General features: G+C 39.8%; 1 protein-coding gene across 2 annotated transcripts in view; it reads left to right on the forward strand.

Annotated features, from left to right (window-relative positions):
• Positions 1 to 19,140, forward strand: part of PLCE1 (phospholipase C epsilon 1) — a 190,431-nt gene extending 171,291 nt beyond the window's left edge. For both annotated transcript variants that reach the window (XM_054982694.1, XM_054982695.1), the window contains 9 exons: positions 1,432 to 1,595; positions 2,038 to 2,299; positions 4,543 to 4,661; positions 7,515 to 7,643; positions 11,632 to 11,841; positions 15,361 to 15,522; positions 15,835 to 16,053; positions 16,478 to 16,676; positions 17,921 to 19,140. In XM_054982694.1, coding sequence (XP_054838669.1) covers positions 1,432 to 1,595; positions 2,038 to 2,299; positions 4,543 to 4,661; positions 7,515 to 7,643; positions 11,632 to 11,841; positions 15,361 to 15,522; positions 15,835 to 16,053; positions 16,478 to 16,657 — 1,445 coding nt within the window. In that variant the 3' untranslated portion in view covers positions 16,658 to 16,676; positions 17,921 to 19,140. The remainder of the gene's footprint in view (positions 1 to 1,431; positions 1,596 to 2,037; positions 2,300 to 4,542; positions 4,662 to 7,514; positions 7,644 to 11,631; positions 11,842 to 15,360; positions 15,523 to 15,834; positions 16,054 to 16,477; positions 16,677 to 17,920) is intronic.
• The last annotated feature ends 841 nt before the right edge of the window (positions 19,141 to 19,981 follow it).

A 19,981-nucleotide genomic window follows, 5' to 3' on the forward strand; every position in this document is an offset into this window, starting at 1 on the left:
AGTGTACTCTGTCTCCCTAGCAGTGCATGTATATCTACAATGGTAGAACAAGTCTTAAGGTCTTTTACATAAGCATCCTCGTGTAAGATGTTTTGTGTAGAGAGACTCATCGTCATACAACTTCTGTGACATGCACTTATTTTATAAAGGAAGAGAGGGTCTGGCAGTGTTTGAACCAGTTGCATAGCAAACTCTTCTGGTCTGGATTAGTTTTAGAAATTAGAAAATGTATTTGATCTGTTAAATGGTGACATACTAGGGGTTGGATCCAAACTAAATCTGCACATTCCATTGATTTTCTCTTTCCTGCCCAGTCCTCAAGTTGTTCCTCTGGTTCCTCTATCACCCAGGAGCAGTATTTTGTTGAGATCGGTGGTCTGTAGTGGGAAGTGGGAGACAGGAAAGTTCCACTCTGCCTTTGAAAAATTTAGTCTGGAACTAGCTCTAAGAACATAAGAAGAGTCCTGCTGGATCAGACTAGTAGCCAGCTAGTACAACATCCTTTCTCACGTAGTGGCCAACCATTTACTCTGGAGAGCCAACAACAGGACATAGAAGCAGAGGATAAAGGCGGCAAAGAGGCTCTATTCACATGTTACTTCAAACCATAGTTTATCATTATATAAGTGAGTGTTGCTGTCCCCTCTTCTTGTGTGCTAGAAGCTGCATCTCATTCCATGTATCAGGCCAAACCATAGTTTGCCATTACTTCTGCTCATGCAGCAATACATAGTGTGGGCCAATAACACACTCTTGGGAAGCAGCCTTATCAGTGTTTTTAAGGGGTGAATTGAAAGACACGTTGGTGCCTAATAGGACATACAGAGGCATGTGGATGTGCACTTACAAAGCTGCCTTTGGAAACATAAAGAAAAAAGCAGCCCTAGCAAATGGCTTTTCTGTCTGTCCATAAAAGTATTATATGCACTCAACTGTGTAGTGTTTTCAGAAGGGGGACTGGCTGCCCTACTAGTGCTAATATAACTACAGTGAGTCAGTCTGCTCCATGAGGCAGTTAAAAGTTACTGCTTGGATTTAATATAATTTAGTCTGTCTGAAATCAAAACTTTAGTCAGATTGACTGCTTCTGTACCTTATTCAGAAAGGAATTTTCCTAAAACTAGTGTTCATACAATCAATAAACCTTTGTTATTTGGACTTCTAATTAACATGGCTCCATCTAATTGATATGAATTTTGTCATGCTATCATTTAAGGTAAAATGGTTAGTTAAATAAATTAAAATGTGTGGCCATCTCCTCATTAGAAGGAACTGTACTGAAACTGGCTGTTGCTTCAAAGTTTTTACAGTTTGAGTTGCAATTTTACAGAGCTGTGTATGACTGAAATTAAATAGTAAATTTCAAAATAAAAACTGTACTCTGGAATGTGTCTAAGCAGTTCTTAAATTTGGAATTCTTAACTTCTGTAGATCTTTCCCTGTACCTGAATGCAGCTATGTTTGAAGCAAATGGCGGCTGTGGATATGTCCTGAAACCACCTGTTTTGTGGGATAAGAACTGTTCAATGTATCAGTACTTTTGTCCATTAGAACGAGATTTGGACAATATGGAGCCAGCTATTTATTCATTGACAGTAAGTACAGTATATTAAGAATCTTCTCTAGACTAAGTATAACAGATAAATGCTCCAGTTCCTATTGTTAATAAGATTAGTATAATTAAATATGGGAACAGGGAGGAGGAGGAAGTTAATTATTAAATTTTACATCTTCTTACATTATGAAACAAGAATAGTTCTTGTATGGAAATGGTTTTCATTAATACATATTTTGGATTTGATGCTGGAATGGTACATGGACCACCAAGCAAGTGATTGGTACTTCTAAGATTTAGACCAGCAGGAGTTTATCGGTTGAGTGCTTACTTTGGGGTAATGACTGCTTGCAGCAGAATAAGCAAGGAGCAAATTTTAGACTGCTGTTATGATTTCTTTGCATATATATACTTGTCAGTTTGAGAAAGAGAGATTATAAAATCACTGTTACATCACATTGTGAGATTATTTTGTGTTTCAGATTGTGTCTGGACAGAATGTTTGTCCTAGTAACAGCACAGGAAGCCCGTGTATTGAAGTGGATGTGCTTGGAATGCCTCTGGATAGCTGCCATTTCCGTACTAAGCCCATTCATCGCAATACTCTCAACCCCATGTGGAATGAACAGTTTCTTTTCCGGATTCATTTTGAGGATCTCGTCTTCCTTCGGTTTGCAGTTGTTGAAAACAGTAGCTCAACTGTGATGGCTCAGAGGATCATTCCACTGAAGGCTCTAAAAAGAGGTAAAAGGCAGTTTGCATGTAGAATGAAGACTGTGCTGCTGAGTATGAAAACCTAACTATAGTTTTTGGGAAAGTGGCAGCCACAGTGATGTGCATTCTCCCATGCGTCGTCTTAGTAACATTTACCAAAAAATGCAAGACGCAACATCTTTATGTTTCCCAGCTGCTACTGTAGTTCATTGACTGTTGCTTGCAAGTGGCAGAAAAAGGCTGAACAGAATGACATTGCCCTGTTTTGTTTTTTACCCAGGGTTCCTAGGGGAAAGGGTGACAAGAGTTTAGGGTAGTGGCGGACCTTTACCACCTGCAGCAGTTTTATTTATTGCAATCTTAATTAAGAATGTGTTAAAATTGCTAGTAAAATATAAAGGAGAGAAGGACAATAGCGGCAGATACTGAAGTCTAAGAAGCTACAAATGCATTGTATGCTCATTAAAACCATAATGTTTGACATGCATTTGAAAGTGTTTGTTTCAAAACAAAAAGCTCCTTACGTTCTGCAAGATGTGATAGAGTGGAGATCTCATGTGTGTTTCTGTAAATAAAGCAGGTTCACAATCCCAGTTATCTTGGCATGAAGAGACTTCTCAGATTCTAAAGTGATGGAATAATTTTCTGAGAGTTTCCTCTTTTATTGCATTACACCTGTTGCTTTATATGTGAGTACATGCTGAACCTTAGCAAGTGTATGTGCAAGTGCAGTCTCAGCTAGCAGGCAATTAATTCCAAAATATAACAGCTGCTGCTTGTTGTCTCTCCCCAGACTTTGGCACAAGAGGAAGCTCCCCAATATAACTGGATGTCGACTATATGAATACAACTTTTAGGCAAATTATGCCATGTCAAAGTACATATGCAAATCCAGCATATGATTCCCCTGAATGTTAAAAAGTAAAGTTTTTAATTACCATTCTAAATACCTCTGTGCTTCTGTCATGCAAAATCAGCCTTCAAGCTACTTTTATTAAGTCAGGATAACCCAAAACAGCTTTAACAAACCAAACAAGATATTCCTTAATTTATTTGGAATACGTCTGAAATTTCCTTATAACAAAGAGCTGCAGTGCTACCTGAAAATTCACTTTGGTTCTCATAGTTGACAGCAGCTCAGAGAGGAGTTATTCACAACAAAAGAGCAAAAAGTGTCAGTGTACAAGCTCTTGTTTGCTCATAAAGGGCTTCTCTGGATTGTCACCAGTTTATCTTACATCACAGAAAGCTTAGAATGTTTTAACATGATAAGACAGGGCTTTACAAATTCTAGGTGTCAGGTTGCCACAGCACCTAGAAATTTCACTCTGGTGAAAATCATTTTCAGCAATGATTTTTGTAGCATGTCCCAGCTATTCATAATAGAAGTACAAAGGGTGGGATCCAACAAGTTTTTCCACGGGTGAAAAGTGGAGGAAGAGGTTCCCCTTTTACCATCCAATCATGGATCAGCATGGATAAAAGTCATGTGGAACAGATGCTGTAATAAGGAGAAGAAAAGGAAAAGATTGAGTGAAAAAGCTGTCTGGATCCAACTCCAGGCAAATTTCTCATTTCTCATTAAAAAGTTTTGTTCACTGAGGGGTGGAGCGGCCTTATAAGGCCTCTGTCTCTGCCCCTTCAGCATTCCCCAGATGCCCAGGAAAGTCCTGCTGCCTCCCCCTCCTTCGGGGAGACAAATCCCAGGCCCCAGCCAAACAGCTATTGCTGCAGCTGGGAGTACTGCATTCTCATTATAAAGTTTTGTTGTATGTGCATAAAGTTCTTGTTATTGCTTGTTTATATGTAAATTTAACTTTAAACCATTCATTATAGTTGATGAACTAATTTTTTAAGAAGATGTTTTCTATAATGGCTCTAGCACTAAAAGGAATATTGGAATTAGATAAACTATGGTGAAGTTAGAGTTAGAGGTTAGTGCTTGTGGTGGTAATGATGATGATTGTTATCCATATATTTATTTATATACTTACAACAGTTTCATCATAGCTTTAATCAAATTGCAAGAAACTGCGGTTAGGATTAGATCTTGTGGTAGCAATAATTAGAACATTTTGTCATTAAAATAAAAAACCCTGAAGGCTGAAAAATTAGTCTGGCTCCTAAATTTTGGGGCTGTTTCCTAAAGCTATTTTTTTTGTCAAGGCATGTCTTTAGATATTATAAATGATCATTGTTGTATTTTACTTTGCAAAACATGTAGCCTCTGATCTGATTGGCTTGTTGTCCCATCTCCACTTGTCATCTTTAAGGGTACAGACATCTTCAGCTGCGAAGCCTGCACAATGAAGCATTAGAAATCTCAAGTTTGTTTATTAACAGTCGGAGAATGGAAGAAAATCCTTCTGGAAATGCTGTGCCTGCTTTTTGGGTAATTTAATTCAAGTCAAATATGTTTTGTCAGTTTGTTTCTATATACTTAAAATCTTGGGGTGCTTACAAACCATGACCAATGAAATGTCACTGTCATGTTATAGGGTAATTTTCAGATACAGTACAGTTTTCTGTTCCTCTTTGCTGATAATTGGCTTGGATCTCAGGCTAAATCTCCATTGATGAACATGCTTTCAGTTAGCAAAGAGGGCTCCTTGACTCGTCTTCACTTCTACTGCCCCCCAAAATGTTCCTTAAAATGCCGCTTCTAGAGAATGGGGCACCTCTGAAACAACATGAGAAGTGAATCAGAGGTCTGCAGCAGAAGGGATAAATTGGCAAAAATCATCCCATTCCACCTTCTAGTTAGCTGAAATTTAGCACATGATCAAAACCTTTGAAATGATCACCACCAAGGAAATTGGTCATCCGTTATGGACTACAGGATGGGGATAGCTTTGTTACTCAAAACAAAATGTCTTGCGGCATCTTTGAAGGTAGCAGATTGTGGAATGGAGCACTGGAGCAACTTCTGATGAAGTGGACTCTAGTCCATTTTGCTTTTGCTAGGGAAGGCAAAGCATTTGAAAACCTTTTGTCCTCTGAGAAATGAAAATGCTCTGTTGCATTGGTATAATGGCAGACTCAGTGGTAGGGGATCTGCTTTGCCTGCAGAAAATCCCAGGTTCAATCCCTGGCATCTTCAGTTAAAAGGATTAAGTAGGAGGTGGTGGGAAAGACCCAGCCTGAGACCCTGGAGAGCCCCTGCCAGTCTGAGTAGGCCGTAGTGGCTTTGACAGACCTATAGTCAGACTAATTCAGCTTTATATGTTTAAGTGGAACTGGGCTAAGCACTATCTCAGGTAGAACACAGCAAGGGGTCTCCCAACTGGAAGTTTGATGTTGAAATGTTAATTATCATCCTTTGAATTCAGCTTCGTCCAGCCTAGTTTTTCTCTGGTCTGCATTTCTCTTGCTTTCATCAAAGTTCAAAATAGGTACAAATAGGTCAAGCCTTGACTGAAGACTAGATATCTCAGGTTGCTTTTGAAGCTTCTGTCTTGGAAAGATACTAGGGGAACAATTTAGCCAAAGTGAAGCAGTCCAATAATGTCTTCCTTTACATTTATTCACAGTAAAATAGTCCATAAAGCACAGTGGCTTGTTAGACTTGCTTAGACTGGGGCCAATAAAAACATGTGCATATGAATACAATTCAGGTTAAAGGATTCATTCACAGAGTATAAAACTAGTGAGTTTTACAGTAGCTGAGATTTCAATTATGCCTACTATAAGAGTTCAGTTGAAATCCACAGAATCTGGTCCATCAAGGAGGTTTCAGAACTTGATCACAATGTTTTAGGGCTGATGAGATATATTTAGCCACAGTTTCTGTTGACCTCTTGTCAGACCCTGATACGAGATTTAGTAAATGGTAGTCCACTGAGTTTGCTGGTAGCCATATGCAGGAGTACCATATTCATTCTTTGTCTTAGTAAATCCCACTGATTTTGTTGTAGGGATTTAAAACTGTTTAATTTTTTCACTGAAATCATTAGCATATAGCTTAATTTGGTCTGAATCATGTCCTATGTTCTATACAGAAACAACATTGGCTGTAGTTTGCTGTTCTCGTCTAGCACTTGTATTTATTGTTAAGCTTGCTGTTGTTTTTATGGGTTGTATCACATGGTTGTGCATTCAGAAGGCACTTGTTCTTATGAATCTTCCCCTTTCCGCTCTCTCCTCCCCTGCTCAAGTATTGTCAAGGGTCATGGAACCCCATAGACACAGTGCTGTAGCAAGGAGGAGGAGTTGGGCAAACTTGCCAAAAAGCTTAGGGGAGGAAGCTTGGCAGAACAAGAGCTTTCTTGGTGCAAAAGCAATAATGTCTTGTTATGGTCTTTTCAGAGCTGCTGTGGTAAGGGGTAAAGCAGGGGAAGATCTGTCACTGCAACAGCCTTCTGTCCCCTGTGATTCTCCCTTGCCCTGGCACCTTCCTTGCCTATGAGCTAAGATCAGTATGAGAACTTGAGATTCTGAAATATAGCTGCTCAGTTTCTTCTGAATGTTTGATAGCAGAAGTTATTTAAGCCTGCTAATTTGAATTAATATCAATGTACTTATCAATATCTGTTTATTGCATTTTACCCATCCGTTCTCCAAGGAGCTCAGGGTGGAGCGTGTGGTTCTTTCCTCTTCCCTTTTATCCTTGTAGCACCCTTGGGAGGTAAGCTAGACCGACATGAAATAACTAGTCCCAAATCACCAAGTAAGCTTTCATGGCTGACTGGGATTTAGATATTGGAACTACCTTATCCTAATTTTGGCAGCCTAACAACCATACCGCACTGGTATTCATACCTTCCATCATTTTTTCATTTTCATTAGTTCTATTGAGTTTACCTTATTAATTAAAGAAGTGGCTGAATGAACAGTTCTTCTACCTCCCTTTCATCCCTTCTCTCTCCCTGCATGGTACAGTGTGCAGCACATGTCTGCTGTAGAGCCCTACCCGGAAGGCTTTTCTGACTTATTAGTTGGCATCTGCCCAGTGAACCTAGATTATCACTTCAGAAGACATCCAAAATTAAAATTAGTTGAAGACAATCTATTATTCTGCACAGCAGGCGATTCCACCAGCTAATTTCTTTTGGTGCTAATCATTCCTTATTTATATCCTGTTTGGAATTGTACATATTCTAGTTCTTTATACTCCCCCCACCCTTGGCTGGGTCACGTATCCCTTTGCTATGTTCTTGTTCCTCAAGTTGTACTTATTAAATATGCATGTATTGGTTAAATATAAAGTCCTGAGTAAACAATGCAGGTACATGTTTGTTTTGAACAGCGGTTCGGCACACTCGAGAAGAGAGCTGCTGCCGTATTCAAGGTCACGATACATGGCGTTCCAGGCCCAGAACCTTTCACTGTTTTTACTATAAAAGAAGGGACGTCAGCAGCACAGCTTCTTCATCAAGTAAGTGTGTTCTTTTAGTCTGCATAGATTTATTTTTATTTTTATTTTACTTCATCTATACCCCACCTTTCTTTCCAGTGTGTGGTAGGAGGGCAAAGTGGCCTCTCTTCTCCATTTTATCCTCACAACACTGTGATGTTGATTAAGCTGTGATCATGTGGCTGGCTCAAGGGCGCCAGACAAACTTCCACAGCAGAGTGGAGATTCTAACTTGGGTCTCCTAGATCCTAGTCTGATGGTCAGATACTCAAATTAGCAGTAGCCATTCATATTAATCAAACTTTTATTGGACATATAAATATATAGCATGGAAAGGTTTTAAGAAATCATCTAAAGTCTGTCTTGCCCTGTATGAAAAATGATTTCATGGATTGAAGAAAATAAAGACAGCTGTGTTAACATTAACAAGGCAGCTTGACATAAGAATAACACAGTGTTCACTCACAGAGATGGTTTGGCAAAAATTGCTAATCTTCAGAATTGTAGTCATTATTCCTGGGAAGAAACATTGGATTTGATCAGCCCTTTCTTAGCTCTGAGCTGTCAAGCTGCAGAGCAGGGGAAATAAGACTGGCAGGCTGTATAGCACCCACCAAGGAAAAGCATTTCTGTCCTTTTTCCTTGGGACAACTGGACTGTAGCTGGCTCACCAAATCAGGAGCAAAAGTAGCAGAATAAGTGCAGAATATGAGTTTTATATTGCCTGTCTTTATCTAGTGGGTGGCAGGAGCAAAATATGAATGTATTGACAGTGGTACCTTGCAAGTGGCATTTTTCTTGCTTTCCTAATCACGATTTTGATCAGAAGGAAACTAGTTTTCTTTAATTTTTTTTAAGTTATCAAAGCACCAGAATGGTACATTGACTAGAATATTAGGCTTGGATGTGGAAGCCAGGCTCAGATCCCAGCTCAGCCATGAGTATCTTCTGGTAGGAAGTGCCCAACTTGAGCAGCAAGGCTAAAGTAGCAGTGGAGATGACCCCTAGAGTCAGCTGGATGAAGGAGAGTCCAGGAAGACTTTTGGCAGCCCAAACTGACAAACACTTTCAGTCTTGAGTTAAAGGGGATGAAATGGGGACTGTCCAGCCAGCATGATAATTTCAGGGGGTGGATTTTGTGTGAGAAATTTGCACACATTCAACTTCAGCTGTTGCAGTGGCTCAACAACAACCATCCTTGTAACTTGCAAATCCTTCACAAGGAGGCAGAGGATCTAGAGTGGGTGGAGATTGCTTACTTCCAAAGATGCTAAAAGAGTGGTGCAGATATTTACAAAAATAATCCAGATCCTCAAATACGGATTGAAAGTGATTTATGCCAACACTGTCATGTAATCTGTGATTATGCTGTCTTTTTGATATTTTGTTTAGATAGTATGTTCATTATTTATATATTTAATTCTGAATTGCGCCATACAGCGTGGATCAAAAAACCTGCAAAATGGAGCCAGGGACAGACTGGGGGGTGGGCGTCTTTACAAACCTGAAGGAAGCTCCAGATTTGCAGAAAAAATCTGAAATCTAAAACTAAATAAATAAAATAGGGCAATTAAAACTTCCCAAAGTAATAGAAATATCTGTAGCTTTAAGAGAAGATATTCTGAGTTCTCAATGACCATTTTGCAGATTGCCAGGCAACCACAACAATAGTGCCTTCCAGTCCTTGGTTTCTGTAAAGCAAAGCTTTGGAGTGGTAGGAGCAGGATTGGACTGGGAGGCCAAAACAGCCCTGCAAAAGGTCCCCTCCCCTGTCATGTCTCTGATGGAGGATTTGCTGTGAATAGGTCTGGTGGCAACCACTGAAGACTCACAAAATGTTGCCAGGCCCAGCAGTATCACCCAAAGCATAACCTTGGCTGAACCTAGCAGCAGCCACCCTACAACTTAGCTGTGCCTGGAAGCAGCAGCCACCAGGCAATTTGGCCAGCCTTTCCCCAGGGAAAGACTGATAAGGAGGGAAAGGTGAAGTGGAGGGGGCAGATAAAGGTAGGTTGGGCAATAGATGGGAAGAGGAGAAGGAAGTAGGGAAAGGGAAAAGGTTATGGCAGCTTCCAGGAAAGGGAAAGAAGGAATAGTGGGGAAGTGGGATGCAGAGGGAAATAAGATTTCTCCTCCCCTGCAAGTCCTTGCTAGTCCCCTGATTGTTAGAATTATCTCATATACTAATAGCCAAGTGGTCCTGATCTGTGGATACAAATCCAGAGATTAGAGCCATGAACAGACAAGACATTTCTTCTCACACATCTGGCAGGGAGAGCTGTGGTTATCGAAGGCCCATACTGCATTGGAATTGGATGGTCTAGCTGTTTGGCTTCTACAAACTAACAGGGCAAACTCCTTTGAAGCCAACTGATACACACACCAAAAGGAGATGTTTACATATACTAGCAAAGGAATGTTTTGATTGCTCCCTCCCCCTCCCCCCTAATTGCCTCTTCCCTCTGCTCTTCTGTGTTTGACCAGTCTCTGTATCAGGCATCTGACGAAGAGAACTTGATTCTCGAAAGCTTATGCTAAAATAAAATTGGTTAGTCTTAAAGGTGCTACTGGACTCTTTTAGGTTTTTAGAAAAACTGAAGTCTAAAAAAAACCCGCCACAAACATTGTTTTTTTAAAAAACCAAAATGACATAAGGAGCTTTAACCAGATGCCTTCAGTGGCTGTTGCTAGGCAACCATAACATTTAGCCAGTATTCCAGGCTTGGTTTCCTTCAGTAAAAGGCAGTGATGATGGGAGGCTTTGTTTGGGCCTTTGAAGGAGGTTTCACAATGGACATGACCACCAGCAACCACTGGATGACTTGCTACCACCTGACTTGCATAACTGACCCAAGCATTTTACTACTTTTCAACAGCATCAGCATCCCCTTCACCACAAAAGCCATTGTAGTGTAGTGTTAAGAGTTTCAGAATAGGATCTGGGAGACCCAGGTTGAAATGACTACTCTACTGTGGAAACTCACTGAGTGACTTTGATCCAGTCACTCTTAGCCTAACCTAACTCTCAGGGTTGTTGGTGAGGATAATATGCGCGTGAGAATTACATAAGCTGCTTGGGATCCCCTGTATGGAGAAAGGTGGGCTATAAATGAAGTAAATTAATAAATATAGATGAAGATGGGAAGCAGATAAAAAGTAAGTTGTTTAGTAGGTTTGAAGGAGAGAAGGACATCAGGAAAGGCGAGCATATGGAGGCTGCCAGGAGGATGAAAAGAGAAAATAGTGGGGGGAAGGGGATACAAAGTGACATACACCACCCCTCAAGTCGTTGCAGGTCCCCTGCCATGCATCTGAGCCCGTCTCAGCCAGCACCACAGAACTTAGCTATACGGAAGAGGCTATGGGGAAGGGGGATAAGTGAAGGCAGGAGGCAGACAAAGGTGGGTGGGAAGGAAAGAGGGAAGGAAGCAGGAATAGGTGGAAAGCCTATGGTGGAGGTAGGGAAGGGAAAGAGGACATGGTAGGGGAGGGGCAAATGCACCCCAAAAGTCCTTACCTGCCCCCCCACTTGATATATCTATTGTGGATGAGGAGGTCTGCTTTTGGAATGACAGGCAGCTTGCTCTTGTCACCAAGGGAAGGCATAGTTTCTTTTGCTCAAACATTGCTGAAATGCAAAATAAAAGTTAAAAGGGCTAACTTCATGAGTGGAAAAACTTCATACTGATTATCTCAACAGAGACTGTTATTCCAGCAGTGGGAAAATGCTCTACTGTCATGGGATTATGAATAGATGGCTTGGCAAGCCAAACTGGACAGAAAAAAAGATTAAACAGCATTTGCCTTTTCTGAAATAGTAAACTACCCAGATTGCCTACCCAATGTATGTAGCCCAAGGAAAGACACTCTGAATCGCTAGCAATACAGCAAAAGAATGTTTTACCACACGCATGATAAATCAATAAAGGGCTTTTGTTATCAGCACAATCAGCTTACTGAAAATGCAAGAATCTGTCTCTCTAATTATTAACATAATTCTCTCCATTAGATTTTGGCCACTACAAAAGGCATTGGAAACTATCCCACAGACTATTTTTTGATGGAGGAGAAATGCTTTATATCTAAAGAAAGAAACGAGTACAGGAAGCCACCATTCCAAAGAGTTCTCAGTCCGGAGGAGGAACTCGTCCAGCTCTTGAACAGCTGGTTTCCAGAAGAAGGCTATGTTGGAAGAATTATCTTTAAAACCCGTGAGGAAGTGAGTCTATTTTGCTTGCTGATATTATCATGAGAGGAACAAAAAGAGCATGTTCCTTGTTTGGTTCTTGTGGATACAGAGGATTGAAAAGGAAGTAACACAGAAAAGCAGAGCTCACTATTAACGGGCTGGAGTTTTGTGTACCACTGAAAAGACATCTTGATTTATCAGTGAAATTGAATTCATCAGCATCGTTTGGACAGCTTATTTTTACATTGCAAACCTTTTGCTTCCAAAAATGCACATTATGGTTCATTGCAAATTATAACAAGCTGTCCTTGCTTGAATGTTCTCCTAGTTAGAAATGTATCCTGTGTTTCATATATACTGGTCACAATGCAACACAGATTTGAAGAGGTTTAAGAGTGCCCTAATCATGTGTTGTATTGTAGCTGCTGTTGTGTTATGAATTAATTGGTATATATAGATAGGTTTGGCTTCTCCTCCATCACTGTAAATCTGTTGTTACAGTGGTTTCTTGGTAGGTAATGATCATATCTAGAAAATGCACATTGAGTCAGATGCAGACTAAATTTTCCACTAACAGAAGGGTGCAGTATTTCCACCAATTCTCCCTTCCTGCTGTAGGCCCCCACTCTGCCTCTCATGCTGTTCTGAGGGTCACCTGTCCCTCAGGAGTAGCATTGCAGGGCTGCAGCACTGATGGGGAGGGGCAGAGGCAGAGACATTCTGTTCTACTGATGGAAGTGGCTTGCATGAGCAGAAAATTTAGTCTGGGTTATTTTTAGAAGGGAAATGGGCCTTTTCTGCATGGACAATTTTTGCTGGTTCTGGGTCCATTCCTCTTTGAGTTTTCTTCTGAATTCCACACGTTTAGCTCCCCCTTCACATTTCAGTGTGGCATTTTCAAGGCTTCTCTCTCTGCTTGTGCTTATTCCCCATGTTTTTCTTGATGTGGTTTTGAGTTGTTGTTTTCAGTTGTGCAGAATTTTCCTTTCGATTTTTCCACCTCTGTCCTCTGTTCCACCCTTACCACCTCCACAGGCCACTTCTCACTGATTGGTCTCTCCATCCTTTTCTCAGCTCCTCCCTCCTTATTCCCCGTTGTCCTCCTTCTTTCCCAAAATGTACCTTTTTTGGTGAAGAAAACTTAATGATATTATAACGTCACAATGACATTGTTATTGCATTGTGTTGGTTTGTACATGGCTATCATGTATTGGTGAATTTTTTAAAAAATCAAGCATAATGATGTTATATCATTATGCTTGGTTTTTTAAAACAGCCACGCTCTGCGTAGTCATTTTTGTTTAGGATTTCTGACTCCTTTCACCCACTGCAGTCCAAACCAGAGAGTCTGGCTCAGCCTAACCCAGAGCTGGGAGGCAGAGGCTGGCACTAAGGGGCAAACTGACATAATCCAATAACAACATTACAATGTTATAATGACATTAACAATGTAATCCTATGGAGAGTTACTCCAGTCTAAGCCCATTGAAGTCAATGGGCTTAGACTGGAGTAACTCTCCATAGGATTGCACTGTTAGTGTTTTTTTTAAAAAAAGGCAAATCATAACATGAATCTCTTTTAGGTTTTCAAACATTAACTATCTATGCTTTTTGGGTAAAAATTCTGTATTTGGAGTTACTCTGCCCCAATGTTGCGTGCATGTCATACTGGGTTTCCTTTCGCTTTTGTTTCTCTCGTTTTTGTTTTTTCTCCCACTTACCTTAGTGCTGACTAAATAACAAAATTCTGGTTTGATTCACACTATATTTTTCCAGTTTATTCTTTTTAAATGTATCTTATACTGTGAATACGGTAAATATATAGTTATATAAACTTGCATTTTGAGGTACAATAATTGGGAAGTCAGTAGTGGTTGAGTGTACACTTGCTGGCAGACTTGAGTTTGTTGTTATGTAATGCATGAACAATCCATGTGCTCTCCTATTAATTTAAGGGGAAAATATTTGAGCATGTATATTAACTCTTGCTAAAATCAGTGCAGCTGGTAAGTACTGAACCTAGCCTGGACTGTACCTTCAATTGTTTTTTACCATCCAGACAACTGAGGACTATTCAGTGGATTTATCTATATAGTACATTTTTATTCCACCATACTGTGCATTTTTCAGCACAAGAAATGTTTAAAGAGTGTTGATGTGTGTGGAATGGGAAGAAAGCCTTGGCAGATTGGATACAACTCAGGATTTTACAGTATTTTCCCTGATCTGGTGGATAACATGAGAAAACAGAGCCCTTTTCTAATTAGGAAAAATGGACTAAGAAAAACTGTGATGAACAGGAGCAGAGAGTAGAAAGCGTATGAGGTCCAGCCATGAGCTATGTGCATGTTTCTGTCTGGACAAAGTTCATTAGCATTGTAAACTGAAACAAGGATATTGCCCAGATCACCAGTAATTCCTAGATGTTATCGATACAGGTAAGGCAGATCACAAATGTATGTTGTTGGTGCCTAAACTTGACAACAGCGAACATAGCCAAGATGGGAGACTTTCTGGTATTTTGATGGAGGGGGTATGGCTGGGTGATTTTTATTCTTGAGGAACAAATGGATTGAATAACTCAGATACCATTTCTGATGGAAATGGTGAAAGGGTTTTGGTTTTTTGCAGGCATCATTTTTTGTCTGCTATGACAGTGGATGTGATCTGCATTGTACTTATATGTTTTAAATAAAGTTCAATCCCACCTTCCCCCTAAAGTTAGCCTTTGAGGCAACTTACAATTCAATTTTAAAACAATAAAAACCAACAAATCAAAATCAACTCAAGAACAATACAACCAGAGACTATTAAAAAAACTCAACAACAATAATAGACAGTATTTACAAATAGTAAAACTGGCCATTTTATTTGCCATCAAATGACCTACTGCTGGGAAGTTAACAGTCTTGGCAGGCTTTAAGCAAATATGCTTGGAAGGAGTTTCACAACCGAAATGCTACTATAGCAAAGCCACCCATCAAATTTCAAAAGTAGATCCTCAGATATGTCAGCAAGCAGGCAAATTAATATAAAAACAGTCATTTAGTCACTTTAGCCTGTGGTGAATAGATCCTGTGATAGTTTCGCTGTAAAGCTAAGAAACTACACAATATACTGATACTAACCTATTTGTTGCATGCTGAATATGTTATGGTATGCTGAATGTGTGCTGGGAGCTAGGCGCCCATGAAGCCATGGGCTGAATTGCAGTGTGGATCATGCTGAGCTACATGCACCAGTCCATCTCCTCTGCTAAAAAAACAACTAGCTCTTCTTTCCGTGATTTGGGGCGGGGAGAGAGAGAACCTCCTATTTCCTTTAACCTCTCAAGTAAGACACTATGGCCTAGAAATTTCCTAAATTAATAAATGTTAATAATACATGCAAGTGAAAACATTTACTAACCACTGGTGGTTCTTGTTTTTTCCCCACCACATTAAGCACAGAAACAATGCATTTACAACCTCTGCATCCCACAAGGTGACACTGGGCCTCTCTTCAAACCCAACCAAGTCTACTTTCTATGTTTTGATGTTTTTTCTACAGAGCTTGAATAGGAGAAATCTCTTTCAGGAAGAGAAAGATGAAGCAGTCACGAGTTCTGAGGATGACAGCTTCTTTGTCCAAGTTCATGATGTTTCCCCTGAACAGCCTCGGACAGTCATCAAAGCGCCTCGCTTCAGTACAGCCCAGGATGTCATCCAGCAGGTACATCATGTTCCTTGAGTTTTTTCTTTCTTTACCATTCCTAAACAGGCACAAACTGGTCTCTTATGGAGCTGTTTATGTCCCTCAGTTATCACAGGGGCTGCTAAGCAAATGCCCTGTCCTGAGCACTGCAGCCCATAGGACTGTGTTGTAGATATGTATAGGCCTGTGGGAATGAATTGTTTATGAGTATGTTAGGCAGAGTTCTAATCCAACAAATGAATAGTTCCAAGTTAATTTGCACCAGTTAAGATCTGCCCTGCAGAACAGTGGAAGGTAACCAGCTTTTGATCTTGCGTTCTCTTTGTTTAGACTTTATGTAAAGCCAAATATTCCTACAGCATTCTAAACAATCCCAACCCAAGTGATTATGTCCTCTTGGAGGAAGTGACAAAAGAATCAGCAAATAAGAAGACATCAATCCCCAAAACCTCTCAGAGGATTCTTTCCGACCAAGAGTGTGTGTTCCAGGCTCAATGCAAGTGGAAAGGAGCTGGGAAATTTATCCTCAAACTTAAAGAACAAGTCCAAGTAAGTTTTAGTAATGAGGGTTTTTTTTTTTCATTTTGCACTCACCACACTGGAAGTGAAAAAGCATCTTCAGCAAAAAAAAAAAAAAGTTTCTGTTCCTTTTCTAAAAGCATCCTATTCCATTTAATGGACATCTATTCTAAGCAGTACTTCTAATTTATGGTGATTAAAAGAAATCTTCCCTTGCTTTAAAAATAATTTCTTCAAGACATAGTTAAATATGAATTTCACCTTGTGGAAATTCACCTGTGGGAAAATCTTGGGAGGCCTGCAGGGGAAAGGCACAAGATGAGATTTTTCCCGCCATAAAAAAATCAGGTTTAAAAAAGCCTAAGAATAATATGTGAAACTGTTTGAAAGTTTAAGAACTCAGCTATCATAGCCACAAAATCTAATAATTTCTTTTGTCTGACTTCTATTGCAGGCCAGTCGTGAAGAAAAAAGAAAAGGCCTCTCGCTTGCTAATGAGCTTAAGAAATTAACAAGACCGAGTAAGCAGTACAGGGGCTTTATAACCCCACCTCTGCTAACTTCTCCAGATGGTCCCCAAGGTAAAGATGAAAAGACTGCCTGCAGTTTGACCTTCAGTGACATTATGGAATAACCTTCAGTTTTGTATTCAGGTATGATCTACTGCCTGTATTGTAAATAAAATGCAGCTCATAGTTTGCAAAGGGCATACATCTATAGCTTATGTAGGTGTACCTTACATAGGTGAACACAGAGACACTGCTGAGTTCTAGTGGTACAGTAATCAGGTCTTGAGCAGGAAGAGATTTTTTGAAAAATTAAAATGGAAAACATTTCTGAAACAATAGAGGGCTTACAAGTGGGGACTGCAAGGACTTGCAGGGGGAGGCTCTCATTTTCACCTCCCCCACCATGTCCTGTTTCCCTTCCCTGCCACTCATAGTCTCTCCCCCTTTTCCTGCTTTCTTCTTCCCACCCAGCTTTGTCCGCAACCCCTGTCTTCACCTTTCCCCCTTCCCTTTCTCCCCTATGGCCAGTTGTATGATGCCACCTGAACTGATCCCAGTTGCATGGTGGGGAATTTGCAAGAACTTGCTAGGGGTATCCCCTGTATCCCCTTCCCCACGCTATTTCGTCTTTCCTTCCTTCTTGCAGCCTCCATATGCTCACCTTTCCTGATGTCCTTCTCTCCTTCAAACCTACTAAACAGCTTATCTTTTTTATGCTCCTTTCGTCATTCCAGAGGTCAGCCAGAGCATCAACAGAAGCACCAGTCCTATCAACAGGAAAACAGCCATGGGGGGTGGGGGCTGCAATGTGGAAGTGAAAGGGAAGTGAATGACAGAAGGCATTCTGTCAGCATAGCACCCCCTCGGGTATTACTCCTACAGGCCCTGCAGCCCCATGAATCAGCTTCCCTGTAGTTGGAAAGAACTAGTTGGGAAGGAGAGGATGATAAAGATCTCTGCAAGTTCCTTTGCCCACTGATCACTGGATCCCTTTGAACAGAGTTAAGAGATACTCCTCCAGTTGTATATAGAATAATGTTTTCAAAACCTATGAATTTCACACTCAGTGTTTCATTAATGATCTTTGTCAATAAATGGTCTACACTATTTTTCTCATTAGCTTTACTAGTCATTACAAGAACATGTTTTTTCTGAACTTACCTTTTCTCTCTCACATTTGTTGTAAAGACTCCATTGCCAAAATTCTGCAGAGCAATAAAGCAATTTTAAGCCAATTAATTTTAATGGCAAAATTAAGCAGTACTTTGGAATATATCTAATTTTTTATAAACTACTCAAAACAGTACTAAAACATGTCAAAGAACTCAGCATTGCTTAGAGAATGTAAAATCAAATTTAAACCTTACACAGTTTCTTTCTGATTCTAGGAAATTTATATAACTGCAAATATATGAAGACAAAATGAAGCTGAGAAAAGCTAGAATATGATGGATCCCATCCTTCTCTTGCAACAGTCTCTCTCAAGGATTTGGTAACTGGAACATGCATCAGGAATGCCTAAACGAGGCATGCAGACGTGGAGAAAGTCTCTGCTTTGGAACTGATCAGCCCAGCAGTGGATTGGCCTCTCCTGAAGGTGGGATCTAGATGCTGCTTTCGGTGGCAACAGCCAGATCGTGAATGGTTTTGAGGCTTCAAAGCATGCACTGGCAGCACTCAGAAGATGCCTTCCTTCTTCATACCCGAACTAGGAAGGTGAAGCAGGCACCTTCAGCTGCCCATTTAAATGGAGACCTTACAATGTAAGGTTGCGGTATAAGCAGAGTAAATTTTAATTAAGCATCGTAAGGGAAAATGAAGGCTGAGGATGTGCTATAGTGCACTTTTAATTAAAAATCCGTTCTATACACACACACTTTTAGGTGATTACAGCCAGATTTAGGTGAATTGTAACTCACAGATTTCATTATAGTAGATATACACAATTATTTATGGTTTGTGTACTTAATGTCAGTGTACAGCCAGTATACGTACTTTGATAATGATACTTTGTTTAGGAGCAACATTTTTTCATGCAGTGTATCTTAGTTTTCCTGTTTTATTATTTATTTTAAATTTCCAAGGTATGTGACACTGTATAATGTATTTATCATACCTTGTTTTATAGAATTCTACATAGCTTTGCAGAAAATTCTACATATCTCTTGCATTAGAGAAATGTTTGATTTTACTGAAAAGTACTTTCAGGAAAGAAAAACCATTGTTTTCTCAAATATCTTTATAATATTGGTCAGCCGAAATATTAAACAATCTAACCACTTCAAGTTTTACTTCTGAATTCTTAATAGAAAAATGTGTGTAGTATCAAAGTTTTAAAAATCTGTTTTCAAACTATGTTTGCTACTTCTGTAGCTGGCAGCATTATTTAAAGAGTTTCTGATTTTAACAAACATAGAAGATCTACATTATTCTGTTGTGTTTTTAGTATAAATCCTGTCATTTCTGTTTACATAGAAGTCCTTGTAAAGATGTGTATATGTTTGCAAAAATCATGAGCTTTTGACATTTTTGTACGGTTATTAGTGCTGGTTGTAACTTTTCTTCTTTTGTTAATGTACTAAGTGTTATTAAAAACAATTTAATAGTACCTGCACAAAGCAATAAGGTTGCTTTACTTTTAATAATCATCACACAAGTTAAACTGTTCAAAACAGGGCTGTTTTGGAACTGCCAGCTATAGTGATCCACCTGCTGTCCACTAGGATCACAGTGTATGAATAAATCACAAACAAAGCTTGTCAGTTCAAAGCAAGCAAAATGTGAAATACAGTGTGAACCTGAATGGAATGTAAGACCCTAATCTGATTGGATGGTCTACAAAGCTTAATTTTTCACTGCCTGTAAAAAGGAATTGTTAACTTGCAACACAAGAGGGAAAAAATAACTATGATGAGGGAAAGAAATCAAGTTTATCCTAATTTGAAGAAAAATTATCAGTACTTTTAACCTAGAAAAGAATGCTGTTTATTTACATTTAGTCTTTAAATCTGATAGACGAGTGTTACCAGAACTGAGTACTGGACCACCAGAAAAGTGTCCGTGTGCAGATGGTACCCCCTTGAGCAGTGATGCTAGATTGTGAAATATAGGTTGTAATCTTGAGTTGTGACCCTGTAAAGCAATAGAAGTTCTCATGGATCCTTTGAGCTAAGAAAAGACAAATTTGAGGTCTTGTCAAAACCCATGTGGTTAGCTAAAATTGTGCTGGTTTGTAGATATTTAAGTTTTTGCATGTGCATTTTGCTAAAACTCATGCTACAGGGCATATTCCAAGTCATGCAGAATGCTTTTACGTAGTATGGGTAAGGGGCAGGATTTGGAAGAGCACAGAAGGGGGGAGGGGTTCTGTTATGGGAACATTGCTTGGCATGATGTGCTTAACAGTTACCACATGGGCCTTGAAAGTGCGAAACTGTCACTGGGTTTAC

Source organism: Eublepharis macularius, chromosome 6 (genome assembly GCF_028583425.1).
Source record: "Eublepharis macularius isolate TG4126 chromosome 6, MPM_Emac_v1.0, whole genome shotgun sequence".
NCBI lineage: Eukaryota > Metazoa > Chordata > Lepidosauria > Squamata > Eublepharidae > Eublepharis > Eublepharis macularius.